Source organism: Nothobranchius furzeri, chromosome 1 (assembly GCF_043380555.1).
Source record: "Nothobranchius furzeri strain GRZ-AD chromosome 1, NfurGRZ-RIMD1, whole genome shotgun sequence".
NCBI classification, from domain to species: Eukaryota; Metazoa; Chordata; class Actinopteri; order Cyprinodontiformes; family Nothobranchiidae; genus Nothobranchius; species Nothobranchius furzeri.
This window is the reverse complement of record NC_091741.1, coordinates 85,711,548-85,729,021: the sequence shown is the minus strand read 5'-3', so window position 1 is coordinate 85,729,021 and position 17,474 is coordinate 85,711,548. Positions and strand designations below refer to the sequence as shown.

Genomic DNA, 17,474 nt, shown 5'->3' with positions numbered 1-17,474 from the left:
ACACACATAACATCCTGAAACAAATTAGTTTAGTTTATAGTAGTGGCCGACAATTTTGTAAAGCATGTGTAGCCATGAGCGTAAATAAATCAGGTGTTACGACTCACAATTAATCTTCAATGCTAACAACACTTAGTAGGCGACGCCTATTTTAGTCACGTGCGTGATATTGGCCAATAGGAAGGATGCCGTGAATTTAAAATTGGCTCGCGGTCGTTCGTTCGTACACAGTTTCTTAACCTCAACCGAGTGAGCAGCACGGTCAGGTCGAGTCTACTGAGTTAGAGGTTGTGTTTCGTAGAGGTGAGTTATCAAAGAGAGCAGTTCAAGTTAAATTTATAGTTTATTTTCTTTGAATGGGTCAAGATAATATCCATAAACCCGCGAACGATTAAGACGTTATACAGCGCTAGCATATAAGCTAACATTTGATTGTTTTGTTTTTTTAAATATCTGTTTAGCGGTCAAAAAACCGTTGTTAACGTTTGTATGTCAGTGTTCGGGAAAAGTTTAAAAAATAAACACTTGTCAAAAATTTCTGATAGGTTTGATTGGTACTCAGGTGATCTGTTTTCAGTAAATAAAGGTGACTAACTTGAAATAAAATGTATATTTTGGGATTGGATAAGTGTTCTATAAAATAATTGCTAAAGGCTTCAAACTAGATATTTAAAGTAGTTTAAAACAAATAAGCTTGTATTAAATTAATTTAGGATTTGGCTAAATCTGTTTTGCCTTTTTCCCCCACTGCTGAAAGTTTACAAAGCTCACTTTTAGCTTTGCTGTTTTGAAAAACGTTTTTGCATTTTGGTGCAGAATATAACGTTTGCATGTGTTTGTCAGATAAAAATGGCAAACATCCTTGCAGAGCAAGAAAATGCTGGTCTTCATGTGCCTTCGCTGAAGATGCGACAGCGACTTCAGTCTGCTCCAGGTATTCTGAACTGAATATTTTTCCTATGTTAGCAGGTGATGTTGGATGTGAGTTCACATTTTTTTTATTTTTCTACCAGAGAAACTTCTGAATTCAGAGGCAGCTAAATCTGTTAAAACACCTCTGCCATTTGGTCGTAAAGCTTTTGGAGCTGTGAACAAGGTTTTGACCCCAGCAGTCTCTGCACAGGAGAAGACTCTATTGAAGCCACAGGTTGGGTTCTGGACAGTCTTCAGTTCACGCATAAAAAAATATTTTGACAAAGTATTATTTGCATCTTTTTGTATGAAGTTCAAATCACAGCTAAGATGCCATACTAAACTAAAAGTTCAGGGGTCTAATTTATCAAATATTGCGTAGAATCCTTAATAAAACTGTACTTAAGCTCAGCAAAAAAAATGTACTTGTTGCTTATTCTGTGTGAGCACAAAGTGGTACAAGTGATAATGCTGCTGGAATTAATAATTTTATCATTCTCAGCAGCAGCACTGCAGGTGCTCTCCATGTCCAGAATGTGCGTAAGCAAGGTCCTTGGTCAACTTAAAGTTGTGCACATTTTTCCGCTAAGTTCTTTCATAAATCCCAAAGTTTGCGTGGAAAGTTGCTTACGCAGTTTTCCGACCCCGTTTTGTGCGTAAGCAAGCTTGATAAATGAGGCCCCAGATCTTTGCCATCCATTTCTCTTTACCTTGTTGTACCAAGTCAATGTTTTGTTTTGTTTTTGTTTCAATAGGAAAACAAAGTCGAGCCTGCTCCTCAAACCAAAATTGAGGAATATCCAGAAATTGAGAAGTTTATCCCGTATGACCCCTTGGGTAAATTGAGTTTGACTTTTATTCAGTTGCCTAAAACAATACATTTCAGTGAAGTCGATACTTATTTCCCCCTCAATTGCAAACTATTATACACACAGTGTATAATAGTTTGCAAAAGATGGCTGATGTAGAAATATCAAGCTTCTAGGTACGAGTTCCCCGCATTGTTGCCACTAAATAAAAATTCCTGCTCAAAATAATTGCTCAGATTTTTAGTTTACAAACTCAATAGATTTCCACCAGCATCTGACTTAAGCTGGTCATTATTAAAGTTGAGCATCTATACACTGCAAAAGAGGCTCCAACACACGTGATCTAATTTCCTTCCTATAGAAACTTTAGACAAGTTTAATGTTCTATATTGCTTTGTCTTGTGCTCGGAGGACTGTTTTCTGCATGTTTTAAACAAGGTTCTAATGTTTCCCAGAGTTTGAGAGGTACAGCGTCCCTGAGGACTTGATCCCTCTTAGCTGCTTGGCACTTCCTGGTTTGGCCTGTTTTCCCACAACTCTTTCTAAGCTGTGTGAGGAGGATTTGACAGAGATGGCTCCACTTCCAGACTTGTCACCCATAAAGATGCCAAAATATTCAGGTATGCACTTAATATTTACTCTTAACTGTTTGCATTTATGCTTCATAGTTACTAAGTTGATTTCTAACTCAACTTTCTAAAAGGCAGACCACTGATGATGGCTTAGCCCACCTGATAGAAACTCTTGACTTTAAATGTCTGAATATGACTCTTTAATTCCTGAACTGTTCATCTTCCCTCGTGGCATAATGATGGATAATCTGGCAATTTTGTGAAACTCTTTCAAACAATGATTGTCGAGCTAAGCATTAACAGACAACATACTCTAATGGTAACTGTCTTCCTTGAGGGCCAGTATCCAGCATGTTTTAGTTGTTTCCCTGTTCCAACACATGATTTTAATCAGCAGGAGCTTGGTGAGCTGCTGAACAAGTGAATCAACAAAAACATGAGTGGTAGTACTCTGGGACCAGGCTTGCCTACGCCTGCTCTCATTCAACACACTTCAATCACCTGTCATCAAGCTCTGCAGAAGCCTGTTAATCACCTGCTGATTAAAATCAGGCACATTGAAGCAGGGAAACTAGTAAAACGTACCGGCCCACGGGGAAGGGAGTTTGGATCACTGATATGCATCCCAGTGTTTCCCTTACATAGGCGTAGCCGTGGCGGCCCACCATGGCTAAAATCCCACTGCCACGCCTACAAGGTCCCAAGTTTTATTTCTTTATTTATTTTTTGCGCCGTTTCCCGAAGAAGCAGCAGGAACTACTGTGTTGTTGCTTGTGATCACAGCTGGCAGGCAGCAAGGAGGAGGCAGGGTGGTTACAGCTAGGGATGAGTGTACGGATAAAGCATTTTTGACTAATACGAGTGTAAAACTCGTAAATATCTGTAATCGTGCTGAAGGAAAATCCTCATTGGGTAACTGTCTTTACGCTCTGTGGTTGGCCAGACACATAGAGCGCCCGCCCCTCCCTACACACAACTCTGCAGCTGAGACGGGAGCTCAGTCCGCTCGGCCCAGGCATCCACGCACACACAGACCGTAACGGATCTGTGCTTGCTTCACTGTTGTTCACGTTTCTTCGGTACTCCTTAGGTTTTCTTCAGCTCGCCTCTTTCAGTTCAATATTTAAATTTACTTTTTTCGTAACTTACATGGTGCATTTGACAAGACGGAGCGAAAAACTGCTCGTGCATGCGTTGGTCACTGCCTCTGCTCCGGTCAGGTTTTTTAAATTTATATTTACACTCTTCTCCCTCTCTCACACACCTTGATCAACATTGTTTTGTTTAACTGTGTATAGGGAAAAATGCCAACAATGTTGGGAAACAAATCAGTTTAATCAAATTAAAATTTAAAAAAGTTGTGTCTGGTTCTAGTATTTCATATATCCTAGTTCCTACTGCATGAGTTCAGATGTATTAATTCATGCACTTGAATAATATTCTGATTTTACTGAAACTGGTTCTGTAATAGTTCCTTTACTATTGTGATCAAAAATATTTAATCTCAATTCTGAGGCTGCTCTGTAAATAGTTTTAAAATAAACACACATAGCAACTTCTGATCAATCCATATCAATTTCAGACTTAAAATAATGTATTGATGTAAACCACACACACTAATTTCCAAATAAGATGCATTAATCTGTATCTCCTTTGATCTGCATTAGTGATATTTTTAGCACCAGAACAGTGAAGCAAAGAAACAGATTCCTGAGTTTGTTAGTAATTTTATTTATTAGGTGCATCTGACCTGTTCTATTCTCTGAAATGAGATAAAATCAGTGCTTCTATGGGTTGTCTCCTCTCTGCACTAGAAACATGTACTTTATTTTAATGTTCACTGTAATGCATCTTGATCTTAACAAATGAATAACATCAAAGATATTGGTCAAGGCCAAATATGTAAATTTGTTTCGGTCATTGAAAGCACATGAAACTATGAATTCACCACAGATTATTGGCCAGCTGAGATGGATCATCTGAGTCATAAAAGCAGAACCTTTGAACAGGGTAATCTGTGGCTGTGAGGTAAATGTTGGGTGTAGCTTTGTGATTTAAGACTTATTTAAATCAGTGTGTAGCACTCTGTAATGATAGATGTGTGCAGTAGCTAATTGAAGCCTGAGTCTGGAGCACATCATTAACCATACTGTCTTCATTTTCAGATGAGCGTTTGGAGCTGGAGGATTTCCTACAAACACTTGATGAGCTGACAGAGCTTCCTCCAGAGCCTGTTGACTTTTAGTGTGTTTTGTTTTTTTTGGTGTGTTTGTCATTTTATTCAAATAAAGTTGTTTTACCTACTGTTCCTAATCTGCCATGCATCACTTAATGATTAGCAAACTGGGTATCGCGACTTCCTGCTTTAAAGTCCATCAGAGGTCACATGAGGATTATCATGGCCCTTTGTGCGAACAGAATGAACCTTGTCTCAGTTCCTCTTAAAAGTTGAATCTGCTTTACAAACAAAACTGAAAGCGTTCAGTTTAGCAAACCTGATTTAGGTCTTGATTGGTGTAATCAGACCTGACCTGAGCTTTGGGCACAGCAGGTGAGTTAACGTGGCGGCTGGTTGGAGGAAACGGTGGTTTCAGGTTAGTCTTTATGGGTTTAAAATGTTCCTAAACGTGTGGAATTGTGTCTTTAACACAGGAAATGAGAACAGTAGAACAGACGGGTCTTGCGCAAGTTTAAACCCAAAGACATCTTCAGGGTGTTTTAACTAAAGGAAATAGCCCCGAGCTGTGGGGGAGCAGCATGTACAGGAGAGGATCCGAGCCAGCTGTCAGCATGAATACCGACGCCCACGACAGCAGGGCATTCAGAAGGACCTCCGTTGTGGAGCGGGTGGCGAGGTACGGCATGCCGGTCATGCCCGGAGCTCTCCAGCGTAGGTCGAGACTGCAGAGGCAGCAGGAAGACGGCTCCGCTCCAGAGAGGAGCTCTCTCACCACAACCACACGCAAAAAGTACCTGAAGGAGCTGCTCCTGAGCAACTCGCTGAGCAGCGTGCTGTCCTGTCACACCCTGGATGAAAACCCCCAGCAGGACGCAGACTGGGCTCTGTACCCGATGGAGCACGCCTGGATGCTGTCAGCTGTGGAGGGAAACTACGAAACTATTCTGGAGTTCATCTCGGAGGACCCCTTTCTGTTGACCAGGAGGGACTTCATCAGCGGCTACTCGGTTCTGCACTGGCTGGCCAAGAGAGGCCAGGACGAGACTCTGTTGAGGCTCCTGCGCTACGCAGAGCGCGCGGAGCTCCCGGTGAACGTGAACGTGCGGGGCAGCGGCGGACTCACCCCGCTGCACGTGGCCAGCATGCACAGACAGTACACGGTCATCAAGCTGCTGGTCGGCGCATTCGGTGCCAACGTGGACGCTATGGACTACAACGGGAGGAGAGCCTGGCAGTACCTGAGGCACGATGCGCCGCTGGAGATGAAGGAGCTGCTGGGAACATGGGACGATGAGCACAGCGGCGGAGCTGCGCAACATCCCAACAAGAACGCCAACAACAACTGCGCTGGCCCAGTCAATTCGACCGCATGTGATGAGCTAGACAGCGGAGAGACGGAAGAGGTGAGCCACTGTGAGCAGAAAACACGGAAGAGGAGCAGCAGGAAGTTAGGGTCCATTAAGAAGCTGATGTCCTCAATTCGTGGGAAAAAATCCTGAGACGCTTTAACCGTGCCGAGGTCACATAAGAAACTGCTGAAACAAATGTTAATGTGCACTAAATAGGAATCTGATGCTTTTCCTGTATGCAGACTGTACCATGAGCACTAACATTCCAGCTTGTCTTGCTGCTAAAGAACTGTTGCACTATTTCTAGACTGATTTAAATAAACATGAAATAAAACTGCTCTTTTTGAAGTCAGACACTCTCACAGCAAGGCCTCGCCAGCATTGGCTTAAAAACGAAAATCAGTTCTAAAAATAAAAACTTCACATTTGCATTTCAAGTTTTATCACTGATTTATTTTTATTGTCAAACATGAGATAATCAGTATCTGTACAAAATAACTGATGCTCCAGATGACTTGGATCCCTCCCTGCAGTTAGGCTCAGCAGCTGGAGGTACTGGGAGGATGGTGCTGCGATCCACAAACCATCCAGCTTACAGGCCGAGCTTGGTCCTCCTCCAGTGTCTCCTCTTGGAGTTGTACCTATAATTTAAAAAAAGTGATCAGAAGGAGCAAAAGGCTTTCAAAACTAACATTCAGACATATTGCTACACACACCTGTAGCAGATCATTTTCTCCATTCTGTTATTTTATGCTTTTATAGATTGAAAATATTCTAAAGACTAAACTTCCAGAGAAATTCCACTAATCCATCTCAAACCCACTGTAGGTCTCACAGGACCAGTCCCTGAATAGAACACCCATTAAATGTGCACATCAGTCAAACCCAGCAGGTGTTCAGCTTTGGAGCTTCCCCATCACCATCAAGGTGAGGAGGAACAGGAGCTCTGCAGCAGACATGCTCTCAGCAGGGTTAATGACAGCACTCTACTGATGAGTGCTGCAATTGCAGACCTGCTTTTTCTACACATTAGTCAGCCAGACTTTTCTGGACTTAACCAGCTAGCTAAGCAATTAATGCACCACAGCTATTGACTTAAGAAAAAACTCAACAGAATCTCCCAGAAGTATTTAAAGGGCACATTAGCTTTGTGAAATGATTCATAGCATTTAGGTTAATTGTTAGTACTTTTTGGATATTAAATGTCTTAAAAGAAAATAAACCTTTTAATATTATTTAGTGCAATTTCAATTCACAGCTGAGGGACATTTGTACCCACATTATGCTCAGGAGCCAGCTATTTTAATCATTTTCCCAGGTTACTATATCATATAGCTTTTTAATGAATATAATTTACCTGTTAACACCTTTTTTTTTTCTTTAAACACGTTGCACTACACTGCATCATTTTTAACTTGTATATTATGTTAGAACATCGCTTTTTTTTGTTTACTCACTGGCTGCTATGATCAGTAGGTAATCAACTGATGAACATTTAAACATAACCAACACAAGGATTTGGGGGTCCGTCTAGAGTTCTGAGTGGAGCAAATTAAATGGGAAGTCTATAAATTCTTCAGAAATGTGAACATATATGAGTATCATCACCATGTAAACAGTACCAGATACAGGTAAAGAAACAGCTCCCTTTGGTTTAAATTTAAGTTTTCTCCAGGATTTCCAACCTCTGGAGGCTTTGCAGAGACCAGACCTAATCCTACAGAACATCTGACACATCACCCAGACACTCACCTGATCTTGTTACCGGTCTTCATTCGGATCCACTGTGGAATCGGCCTGTTCTGTTTCTGCTTCTTAGCGAGGAAGCGCTTGATCCTGAAAGTCTTGTGGGACGACTGAAAACAAGAGAGCCCTGTCAGTAGAGGATCGCCTAAAAATGTGTTTAACCGTTGCACTAAATCGCACCAAGGAAGTTATTAGCTAACGTAGCTAATACCACGTCTCTTGAACGCATTTCACTAACTTAAACTTCATCATTTTACGCAAAATTCAGATCTTGTGTGACATGATAAATACTCGTCAATAACCCCGCAGATCCCAGACTATGTACATGCTTTACTGAAACGGATGTTTAAAGATCTTAAATTTACCATTTTTTCCACAGTCCTTTCCCGACTATGGCGGTGGTCGAAGAGGAAAGAGGAAGTGACGCAGGGTGCTTTTAACAATGAGCGTCTTTGAAACAGCGACACTAAATGGCCAATGATGGAAATACGACAATAAAGCCATATTTTCATTGAAATGGTCTGTAATAGAAGTACTGGAAGAAATTATGACTTGGCCCAACGACAATAACAAAAACTAAATATATAAATAAATAACGATTTTCTTTTTTTCCAATGGATTTTATTAGTTCCACGTAAAAATAAATGGAAATAATTTCATTGTCTTTGTGAATGCATGTTGGTTTTCTTTTGCTTAACAGACTCATCGCCAAAATTCAAAACACACACACACACATGTATGCATATATATATAGAGAGAGAGACTTGTCTTAGCCCACCTGAGGCCACAGGTGAGGATGTCTCAGGACCCCCTGCAATTTGCCTACCAGCCCCACTTAGGAGTCAACGATGATGTCATTTACCTACTGCAACGAGCCCTTTTGCATCTGGGTGGTGGGGGAGGCTAGCCTAGTGTACTAGACCAAATACTTGCTTGGCAAAGTTTGTAAATAATACATTTATTTAGTCTGGCTTGCCAGGCTAGGGGGAGGCACTATGATGGTCACATTCTTTGATTTCTCCAGCGCCTTCAACACTATTCAGCCTTTCCTGCTGGGTGAGAAGCTGCGGGTGATGGGTGTTAGTGATGCATGGATCTCCTAGATTACTGACTACTTGAGGCAGGCCACAGTTTGTCTGCCTGGGAAATGTCCTGTCTGATGTGGTGGTCAGTGATGTAGGAGCTCCACAGGGAACTGTGGTTTTGCCTTTCCTCTTCACCTTATAAATCACTGATTTTCAGTACAACTCCAAGTCATGTCACCTGCAGAAGTTTTCTGATGACTCGGCTGTTGTGGGGTGTAAGAGAAGGAGAGGAGGATGAGTACGAAGCACTGGTAGATAACTTTGTGGAGTGGTCTGAACAGAATCACCTGAGGCTGAATGTCAGCAAAACCAGAAAGATGGTGACTGACTTCAGGAAGAACCTTCACGGCCACTACAGATCAGTGGGGAGGCTGTGGAAGAAGTGGAGAACTACAAGTACCTGGGTGTTGTGATAGACAACAGACTGGACTGGGTTTCTAACACAGAGACTGTGTATAAGAAGGGTTACGCTCACACCAGTCCAAAATACCCCTCAGACACACAGCTGACAATGGCTGAGTCATCAGAGAACCTCTGGAGGTGACAGCTGCTGGTGTTGTAGGTGAAGTCTGAGGTGTAGAAGATGAAGAGAAAGGGTGAGAGCACTGTACCCTCTGGAGCTCCAGTACTGCACACAACAACCACAGATGTACAGTTGTGCAGCCTCACATACTGTGGCCTGTTGGTGAGGTTGTTGATGGTCCATGCAGTCAGATGTTTGTACTGCTGCACTCCTAATCTTCAGCAGTAGACACGGCTGGATGGTGTTGAAGGCACTTGAGGTCGAACATGACTCTCACGGTGCTTTTTTGCATCTCGAGGTGAGTCAGATTCCGGTGCTGCAGGTAGATGACGTGTCCTCCACCTTCATGTTTGGTTTATATGCAAATTGCAGTGGGTCTATTTCTGAGCTCACCACTGAACATAGATGGGTGAGGATGAGTCTCTCCATCATCAAATCTGTTAAAAAACAGGTTAAGCTCATCGGCCCAGTTCTGGTCCCTTTCAGCAGATTCACTGGCACCACTCCTCCCACTGTGTCCTGTGATGTCCCTGAGACCTCTCCATGCACCGTGTTCTGCTCCAGCTTCTTCTTGAAAAAAAAAACCTTCCCCCATCTGATCTGACCCATCTAAGCTCCTTTTGGACTCGTCTCTGCTCCTCTTTATCTTCAGCCATCGTTCAGCATGTATTTCAGCTCAGGGGTCGACCAGGGTTTATTGTTCCAGAAACACCTCATTCTTCGTGTTCGGACGGTGTTCTCTACGCAGTGTGTCAGGCTGTCAAGGCCATCGCCATGAGCGCTGCAAAGTGTCTCCCAGTCTGTGGTGTAGAGTCCTTCAGCCTTTCTGTTGCTCCCTCAGTCCACACTCTCACGATTGTTCACTGAGGAGGTGCCCTAATTGCCCTGGGTATGTATTCAGGGATCAGATGAATGAGGTTGTGATCTGAGCAGCCGAACGGAAGGTGGAAGTGTGTGTGTTTTGTCACATTAGCGTGCAGGAGATCAATTGTCTTACTGTCTCTGGTGTGGCACTTCAAATATTTGGTAAAGGTGGGGAGAGTGGAGGAAACCGAGGTGTGATTAAAATTCCCACTGATGAGAATGAGTGCCTCTGGGTGAGCCGTCTGGAGCTTCTCCACAAAACGTTGTAACTGCTCGCATGCAGCAACTGCATCGGCCGAGGAGTGGGCGGGTGTACACATCACTGTAGAAATAGTCAGGTATTTTTGATTTATAGGGTGCTGGAGTGTGCCCTCGTTTTCTGAAAGCTGTTCTACAATTGAAGGAGTTTATTATAATGAAGTTTTTATTAAAATAATAACTACAAGCAGCTTTGCATGAAAACGAAGCTTGCTATCTCCGGGAACACAACGTCAAATATACGACGCAAAAAAGTAGAAAAATCAACTTTTGCAAAGACTTTTTAGTCAGAAATGTAGCCTCTTTATCAGTATCACCTTTAATGACATATTAGTAATAAAAAAGGGATAAGGCCACATGTTTATCACTGATTGTTTATATACATGCGGTCACGTGGCAGTCTACTTAGAAATGGCTAATTCTCCTCCAGGTTTCCATAGTAACAAGCATACCACAGAATCCCAGACCAGATCAGTTTATGATGCATAGGTACTTTATCTCAAACTATTAAATATCTCACAAGAAAAATCCAGAAATCACCTTGAAGAAACCACGTGTTGACATAGTGAACATTATAAATTTATTTTAGAGTGATTTAGATAACGAGCGTGAAGGCACCTTTTTTGCAGAGTGTAAAACACTTTTCCTCCAAAGCGATAATGCTGAATTAAGTTCACTTTGACATCACATGGTCCCCAAAACTTTGGCTTCCTTGAATGTGCCCTACAGCCAAACTCCTTCAGAAGGTGAATCGTTTCTTCTCCTAACACAGACCAAAGAGGATCACACCTCTGCCTCCGAAACTGGGAGCCCTGCTTAATCAGTGGAGCGCGTGGCTCCGAGACGCCATACTGCTGCTCGCAGGCCTGTCTCTTCACCTAACTCAAATGAACAAAAGCAGAGGTCTGCTCAGTCGTCTACTTTCTCAGCCACGTTCTTGCTCTCAGTATCTGGTTTTCTGTCGGCAGAGTTGGATTCTCTTCTGTCTGCTCCTGGTGTGGCACGGTGGCGGCTCCGGGCCCCTGGCTGGTAAAGCTGAATGGCGGGTCGGTCCTGTTGCAAATAATATAAATAAAATATTACAAAAGGAAAACAAACTCAGAAATTATTTGGCACAAGTGTGAGAAATAACTGGAGTCCGTACCTTATTCCGCAGTCGCTCCCTTTTGCTGCTCTCATCCTTTTTGTTCTCTTTGGCAGCCTTCTCCGTTTTCTCACCGCGAGGGGAATCTGCCATGTTTTCATTCCTCTTCTTCTCCAACGCCTTTTCTTTTTTAATCTCCTCTTCCCGCTTCCTGAACGTGTTCTCTCCATCATGCTGCTCCCTCCTCCTCCGTCTTTCCTCGTCCTGCCGTCTGAAGCGCTCCTTTTCCCTCTGCCGCCGCTCCTCCCGCTCTCTGTCTCGATCAAAGTCCCGCTCCCTGAATTCCTTTCTCCCACTTTCATCTCTTCTAAAAGGAAATCACAGCTGGAGTTAAATCAGTTAAATGTACAAACAAAAGTGCAAAATGCCAGGAAAAAAAGAACAAGAACTGACTTTCTTTCACGATCCTCCTTGTTCTCGATGTTATGTCTCCTCTTCAGATCACTGAATGACCGGACCTCTTTATGTGGCTTCTCTGGTTTCTTGGACTTCTCTTTAGGCTTTTCAGACTCTGCTTCATCATTTCTATCTGGTTTCTTCAGGAGCTGAATATAAAGACACAATCATCATGAGAAACTTGAAATTGACAGATGCATTTTTTTTTTTCACTGCACGAACCTTAATTTTTGGTTCTTCCTTAACGTGGTCCTTGTCTTTCTCCGGCAGTTTCTCAAGTCTTTTCATCTTCTCAGCCTCTTTCCGTTTTCTCCTCTCCTCCTCCCTCCACTTGCGACGCTCTTCGTCACGCAGGCGCTTGCGTTCAAGCTCCCTCCTTCGTCTCTCCTCTCTCTTTTCCTCCCTGATTCTCTGAAAGTTAAAATAGAAAGTTTGATGGATTCTTGCTAACATGCAGTTGAACCAATTTATCCTAAACACCAAAAAACGATTACCACATGCTTACCTGTTTATTCTTCAGGTAGTCCAACAAGGGCGTGGTCTTTTTAGCTAAAAGAAAGGGGAAGAAACCCACAATAAGAAATCTTGTCAAATGCAATGCTCCTGTTTACATACAAGCAGTTATAACAGTCCCATTTTTGGTTCTTTTTTAAACACAGATAAGGTTTTTCTTTACCTTGCTGACGTTTCGTTTACGGCTGCAAACATCTTCAGAGCTGACGCTGATGGTGGCGTCACTTCCTACACATCCACATCAGCGGCAGCTCTGAAGATGTTTGCAGCCGTAAACGAAACGTCAGCAAGGTAAAGAAAAACCTTATCTGTGTTTAAAAAAAGAACCAAAAATGGAATTTGAAGACAAACACAGCAAGTGATAACGGTGCTGTCATAAACAAACCTTCAAGTTCTTTTGATCTGGCCTCGATCTCCTCCAACAAGGTCTCAGGCGTAGATGTCAGCTTCTCTTCGTCTCCGTTGTAATATTCAAGAAATTTTTTATAATCAGGATCTGATAAAAACACAAACATGCTGAGCTATAGATTTTTATAGATAGATCTCAAAATAGATATGTTAGGGACGAACATGGAGTTTCTTCAAGCTTATTTCTTTTTATAACAGAGAAGATCAAAACCACCAGACAGTTTAAACCCTTGCCTTCAGTAATTGTTCCACACTTCGAGTCCTTCTTCTTACTTCTTTTCTTGGCTATCTTTTGAAACGGCGCAAACTCCACAATGGCTGGATACTCCTGTCCTGTTGAATGGCCAAACATAAACAAGGACAGTCTCAGGTCAACGCTCTGGAACACTTCACAGAAAACTGGGTGTGTGTTCTTGATACCTCTGTTGTCTATGAACACATATCCATCGAATCGATCTCTGAAGAGAACAATATCATCTTCATTTTTGAAACTGATGTAAGCCCTCGCGAAGAGATGGGGATACAGGCTAAAATGACCGGAAGTGCCATGTTAGACCAACACAATGAAGGAAATGCTAACAGTCATTTTACAGGTGAACTCACCTGGTGTCGTTTGAGAAAAACTCCATGTAGTCCACCTCTGGGAGAGGCTGCAGCTGCTCCTCTAACTCCTCTTTAGACAGACTTGGTGGTAATCGTCTGATTACAATCTACGAACACATTGTAAAAAGTTCACTACCTTAATTACTAAGCAGGGCTTTGTAAAATGAAATTTTGGTCCAGTCTTTAAATGTATAATTTCAATCGTAGAACATTTTATCTGAAAACAAAAACAAAACAAAAAAGTTAAACCATGCTTTTATTTAATAGAACTACACGAATCCAAAACTGACGTCTGTAGCAACATTAGCTGCTTTAGCTAGCAAGTTTTACCTTTGTCATGGCCTCTTTCTTTTCTTTTGACTTCTCAGTCTTTTCTCCATCTTCACACTTTAGCTCCACTTTTTTCTCCTTCGGTCGAGTGTTTTCTTTGTCTTCTTTCATAGCTGAACGTCTACAGAGATCCACAGCCTGCTCTCATCTCACTCAACAGACTTGTTTACTTTTCAGAGAGTTAGCCAGCTAGCAGCTAGATACTAACCGCTCGAAACTTCCTTTCTGACTACTGAAGCTGCATTTACAAGTTTTTACCAGGAGGTGGCGCTAAATACAAAGCAATTACACATTTAAAAAAAAATGTTTTTGGTAATTACTATTTTCGGTAATTACTGGTAATTATATTTTTGTTAATGTCCATTCTAAAATATTTTTCTATAGTAAATTTTTTTGTAGAGCTAGGGTTAAGTCTGATGTAAAGTTAAGATTGAGATATGTCTACTGTCCACTTAGTGACACTAGACATCTTTTTATTGGAAACATTGCATTGTTTCCCTATTTGTGTTTCAAATTTTCCTTGTTCGTTACTTTTATGTATTTGATTAATGTATTTTGTGATACGTTTATCCCACGACCCTGCATGGACTAACAGGTATAGAGAGTGGATGGATGATACTTTTATTTTATTTATCTTTTAATAGTATTACCAAATTGTATCTTTATCTGTTTATAAAGTTACTCTATCTATCTATCTATCTATCTATCTATCTATCTATCTATCTATCTATCTATCTATCTATCTATCTATCTATCTATCTATCTATCTATCTATCTATCTATCCATCCATCCATCCATCCATCCATCCATCCATCCATCCATCCATCCATCCATCCATCCATCCATCCATCCATCCATCCATCCATCCATCCATCCATCCATCCATCCATCCATCCATCCATCCATCCATCCATCCATCATCTAGTAAAGTAAGTAAGTAAATTTATTTATATAGCACTCATCAAAGACAGAAAACCACAGTGCTTCACATAGATCAAAACAAAACAAATCATAAAGTCATAAAATCATAATGATCTTAAAAAAAGATTAAAACAGAAAAGTTAAGTCATTAAATGATAAAATACCATAAAACAGATGAAAGATGATTTCTAATTTTGAGTTAAAAATAAGAAAATAAAAGATTTAGGTAAAAGTAGCTTTAAATAAAAGGGTCTTTAGCTGTTTTTTTAAAAGTGTCTAAACTGTCAATGCTACATAAAGATAAAGGAAGATCATTCCAGAGTCGGGGTGCAACAGTCTGGAAGGAGCTATCCCCTCGACTTTTATATCTGGTCTTTGGAACATCTGGAACGTTCTGGTGAGTGGACCTGAGGGCTCGGATTGGAGCATAAGGCTTTAACAGTTCAGTAATATAGGGCGGAGCTTGACCATGTAGAGCATTGAAAGTTGTCGTCGTCGTCTTCCTCCGCTTATCCGGGTCCGGGTCGCGGGGGCAGCATCCCAACTAGGGAGCTCCAGGCCGTCCTCTCCCCGGCCTTGTCCACCAGCTCCTCCGGCAGGACCCCAAGGCGTTCCCGGACCAGATTGGAGATGTAACCTCTCCAACGTGTCCTGGGTCGACTCGGGGGCCTTCTACCGGCAGGACATGCCCGAAACACCTCCCCGGGGAGGCGTCCAGGAGGCATCCTGACCAGATGCCCAAACCACCTCAACTGGCTCCTTTCGATCCGGAGGAGCAGCGGTTCTACTCCGAGTCCCTCCCGAATGTCCGAGCTCCTCACCCTATCTCTAAGGCTGAGCCCGGCCACCCTACGGAGGAAACTCATTTCGGCCGCTTGTATCCGCAATCTCGTTCTTTCGGTCATTACCCAAAGCTCATGACCATAGGTGAGGATTGGGACGTAGATCGACCGGTAAATCGAGAGCCTGGCTTTCTGGCTCAGCTCCCTCTTCCCCACGACAGATCGGCTCAGCGTCCGCATCACTGCAGACGCCGAACCAATCCGCCTGTCGATCTCCCGATCCCTCCTACCCTCACTCGTGAACAAGACCCCGAGATACTTAAACTCCTCCACTTGAGGTAGGACCTCTCCCCCGACCCGGAGGTGGCAAGCCACCCTTTTCCGGTCGAGAACCATGGTCTCAGATTTGGAGGTGCTGATCCTCATCCCAGCCGCTTCACATTCGGCTGCGAATCTACCCAGCAAGAGCTGAAGGTCAGAGCTGGATGAAGCTAGGAGGACCACATCATCCGCAAAAAGCAGAGACGAGATTCTCCTGCCACCAAACTCGACACACTCCACACCTCGGCTGCGTCTAGAAATTCTGTCCATAAAAGTGATGAACAGAACCGGTGACAAAGGGCAGCCCTGGCGGAGTCCAACCCTCACTGGGAACAGGTCCGACTTACTACCGGCTATGCGGACCAAACTCACGCTCCTCTGGTAAAGGGACTGAATGGCCCTTAACAGAAAGCCACCCACCCCATACTCCTGGAGCGTCCCCCACAGGGTGCCCCTGGGGACACGGTCATAAGCCTTCTCCAAATCCACAAAGCACATGTGGATTGGTTGGGCAAACTCCCATGGCCCCTCCATCACCCTTGCAAGGGTATAGAGCTGGTCCACAGTTCCACGGCCAGGACGAAAACCACATTGCTCCTCCTCTATCTGAGATTCAACTATCGATCGGACCCTCCTCTCCAGTACCTTGGAGTAGACCTTTCCAGGGAGGCTGAGGAGTGTGATCCCCCTATAGTTGGAACACACCCTCAGGTCACCCTTCTTAAAGATGGGGACCACCACCCCGGTCTGCCACTCCCTAGGAACTGCCCCCGATGACCACGCAATGTTGTAGAGACGTGTCAACCATGACAGCCCTACAACATCCATAGCCTTAAGATACCCAGGACGAACCTCATCCGCCCCCGGGGCTCCGCCGCTGTGTAGTTGTTTGACTACCTCAGCAACTTCTGCCCCCGAGATCGGACAGTCCATCCCCAGGCCTCCCAGCTCTGGTTCCTCCTCGGAATGCGCATTGGTGGGATTGAGGAGCTCCTCAAAGTATTCCTTCCACCGTCCGACTATAGCCTCACTTGACGTCAGCAGCTCCCCATCCCCACTGTAAACAGTGTGAGCGAGTTGCTGCCTTCCTCTCCTGAGGCGCCGGACAGTTTGCCAGAACCTCTTTGGAGCCGATCGATAGTCTTTCTCCATGGCCTCACCAAACTCCTCCCACGCCCGAGATTTTGCCTCGGCAACTGCCACTGCTGCACCCCGCTTGGCTATCCGGTACCTGTCTGCTGCCTCCGGAGACCCACAGACCAGCTACGCCCTGTAGGCCTCCTTCTTCAGCCTGACGGCTCCCCGAACCTCTGGTGTCCACCAGCGGGTACGGGGGGTTGCCACCACGACTGGCACCGGCCACCTTACGACCACAGCTAGCAACAGCCGCCTCGACAATCGCAGAGTGGAACAAGGCCCACTCGGACTCAATGTCCCCCACTGCTCTCGGGACGTGGTCAAAGCTCTGCCGGAGGTGGGAGTTGAAGACCGTCTTGACAGGTTCTTCTGCCAGGTGTTCCCAGCAGACCCTCACTATGCGTTTGGGTCTGCCACGTCTACGCGGCATGTTCCCTTGCCATCTGATCCAACTCACCACCAGGTGGTGATCAGTTGACAGCTCCGCCCCTCTCTTCACTCGGGTGTCCAAAACATACGGCCGCAGTTCAGATGATACGACTACAAAATCTATCATCGACCTGTGACCTAGGCTGCCCTGGTACCAAGTGTACCGGTGGGCATCCTTATGTTCGAACATGG

General features: G+C 43.8%; 4 protein-coding genes across 5 annotated transcripts; 2 read left to right on the top strand and 2 right to left on the bottom strand.

Annotated features, from left to right (window-relative positions):
- The first annotated feature begins 204 nt into the window (after window positions 1-204).
- pttg1 (PTTG1 regulator of sister chromatid separation, securin) lies at window positions 205-4,601 on the top strand. Its single transcript, XM_015947775.3, has 6 exons — window positions 205-303; window positions 844-934; window positions 1,014-1,147; window positions 1,668-1,749; window positions 2,177-2,341; window positions 4,459-4,601. The coding sequence occupies exons 2-6, from the start codon at window positions 850-852 to the stop codon at window positions 4,536-4,538; spliced, it is 546 nt and encodes a 181-aa protein (XP_015803261.1). The 5' UTR covers window positions 205-303; window positions 844-849; the 3' UTR covers window positions 4,539-4,601.
- Window positions 4,602-4,710: 109 nt separating this feature from the next.
- sowahd (sosondowah ankyrin repeat domain family d) lies at window positions 4,711-6,258 on the top strand. The gene is made up of 2 exons (XM_015947762.3): window positions 4,711-4,844; window positions 4,946-6,258. Exon 2 carries the CDS (start codon window positions 5,051-5,053, stop codon window positions 5,969-5,971), a length of 921 nt encoding a protein of 306 aa, XP_015803248.3. The 5' UTR covers window positions 4,711-4,844; window positions 4,946-5,050; the 3' UTR covers window positions 5,972-6,258.
- rpl39 (ribosomal protein L39) lies at window positions 6,253-8,234 on the bottom strand. The gene is made up of 3 exons (XM_015947787.3): window positions 7,933-8,234; window positions 7,574-7,677; window positions 6,253-6,462 (listed from the first exon to the last, which is right to left on the bottom strand). The coding sequence occupies exons 1-3, from the start codon at window positions 8,077-8,079 to the stop codon at window positions 6,414-6,416; spliced, it is 300 nt and encodes a 99-aa protein (XP_015803273.2). The 5' UTR covers window positions 8,080-8,234; the 3' UTR covers window positions 6,253-6,413.
- Window positions 8,235-10,774: 2,540 nt separating this feature from the next.
- Window positions 10,775-13,928, bottom strand: upf3b (UPF3B regulator of nonsense mediated mRNA decay). 2 transcript variants are annotated; one of them, XM_015947799.3, is made up of 10 exons: window positions 13,692-13,928; window positions 13,362-13,468; window positions 13,179-13,285; window positions 12,993-13,091; window positions 12,736-12,846; window positions 12,343-12,386; window positions 12,060-12,248; window positions 11,835-11,986; window positions 11,442-11,748; window positions 10,775-11,350 (listed from the first exon to the last, which is right to left on the bottom strand). In XM_015947799.3, the coding sequence occupies exons 1-10, from the start codon at window positions 13,800-13,802 to the stop codon at window positions 11,207-11,209; spliced, it is 1,371 nt and encodes a 456-aa protein (XP_015803285.3). In that variant the 5' UTR covers window positions 13,803-13,928; the 3' UTR covers window positions 10,775-11,206. The 2 variants fall into 2 exon arrangements, with proteins under 2 accessions (XP_015803285.3, XP_015803291.3); XM_015947805.3 differs by having other exon boundaries at window positions 11,442-11,745.
- Between the last annotated feature and the right edge of the window lie 3,546 nt (window positions 13,929-17,474).

What these genes read in the sequence shown, in the direction of transcription:
- upf3b (XM_015947799.3), bottom strand. Translation starts at nt 13,802, where the DNA reads ATGAAAGAAGACAAAGAAAACACTCGACCGAAGGAGAAAAAAGTGGAG. An exon ending in GTGTGGAACAATTACTGAAG is followed by an intron (nt 12,847 to 12,992) that starts GCAAGGGTTTAA and finishes TGTTTTTATCAG; the next exon opens with ATCCTGATTATAAAAAATTT. An exon ending in AGGAAGAACCAAAAATTAAG is followed by an intron (nt 11,987 to 12,059) that starts GTTCGTGCAGTG and finishes CTTTATATTCAG; the next exon opens with CTCCTGAAGAAACCAGATAG.
- rpl39 (XM_015947787.3), bottom strand. Translation starts at nt 8,079, where the DNA reads ATGAAAATATGGCTTTATTGTCGTATTTCCATCATTGGCCATTTAGTG. An exon ending in AAAGGACTGTGGAAAAAATG is followed by an intron (nt 7,678 to 7,932) that starts GTAAATTTAAGA and finishes TCTTGTTTTCAG; the next exon opens with TCGTCCCACAAGACTTTCAG. An exon ending in AAGACCGGTAACAAGATCAG is followed by an intron (nt 6,463 to 7,573) that starts GTGAGTGTCTGG and finishes TTTAAATTATAG; the next exon opens with GTACAACTCCAAGAGGAGAC.
- pttg1 (XM_015947775.3), top strand. Translation starts at nt 850, where the DNA reads ATGGCAAACATCCTTGCAGAGCAAGAAAATGCTGGTCTTCATGTGCCT. An exon ending in TATCCCGTATGACCCCTTGG is followed by an intron (nt 1,750 to 2,176) that starts GTAAATTGAGTT and finishes AATGTTTCCCAG; the next exon opens with AGTTTGAGAGGTACAGCGTC. An exon ending in AAAGATGCCAAAATATTCAG is followed by an intron (nt 2,342 to 4,458) that starts GTATGCACTTAA and finishes CTTCATTTTCAG; the next exon opens with ATGAGCGTTTGGAGCTGGAG.
- sowahd (XM_015947762.3), top strand. Translation starts at nt 5,051, where the DNA reads ATGTACAGGAGAGGATCCGAGCCAGCTGTCAGCATGAATACCGACGCC.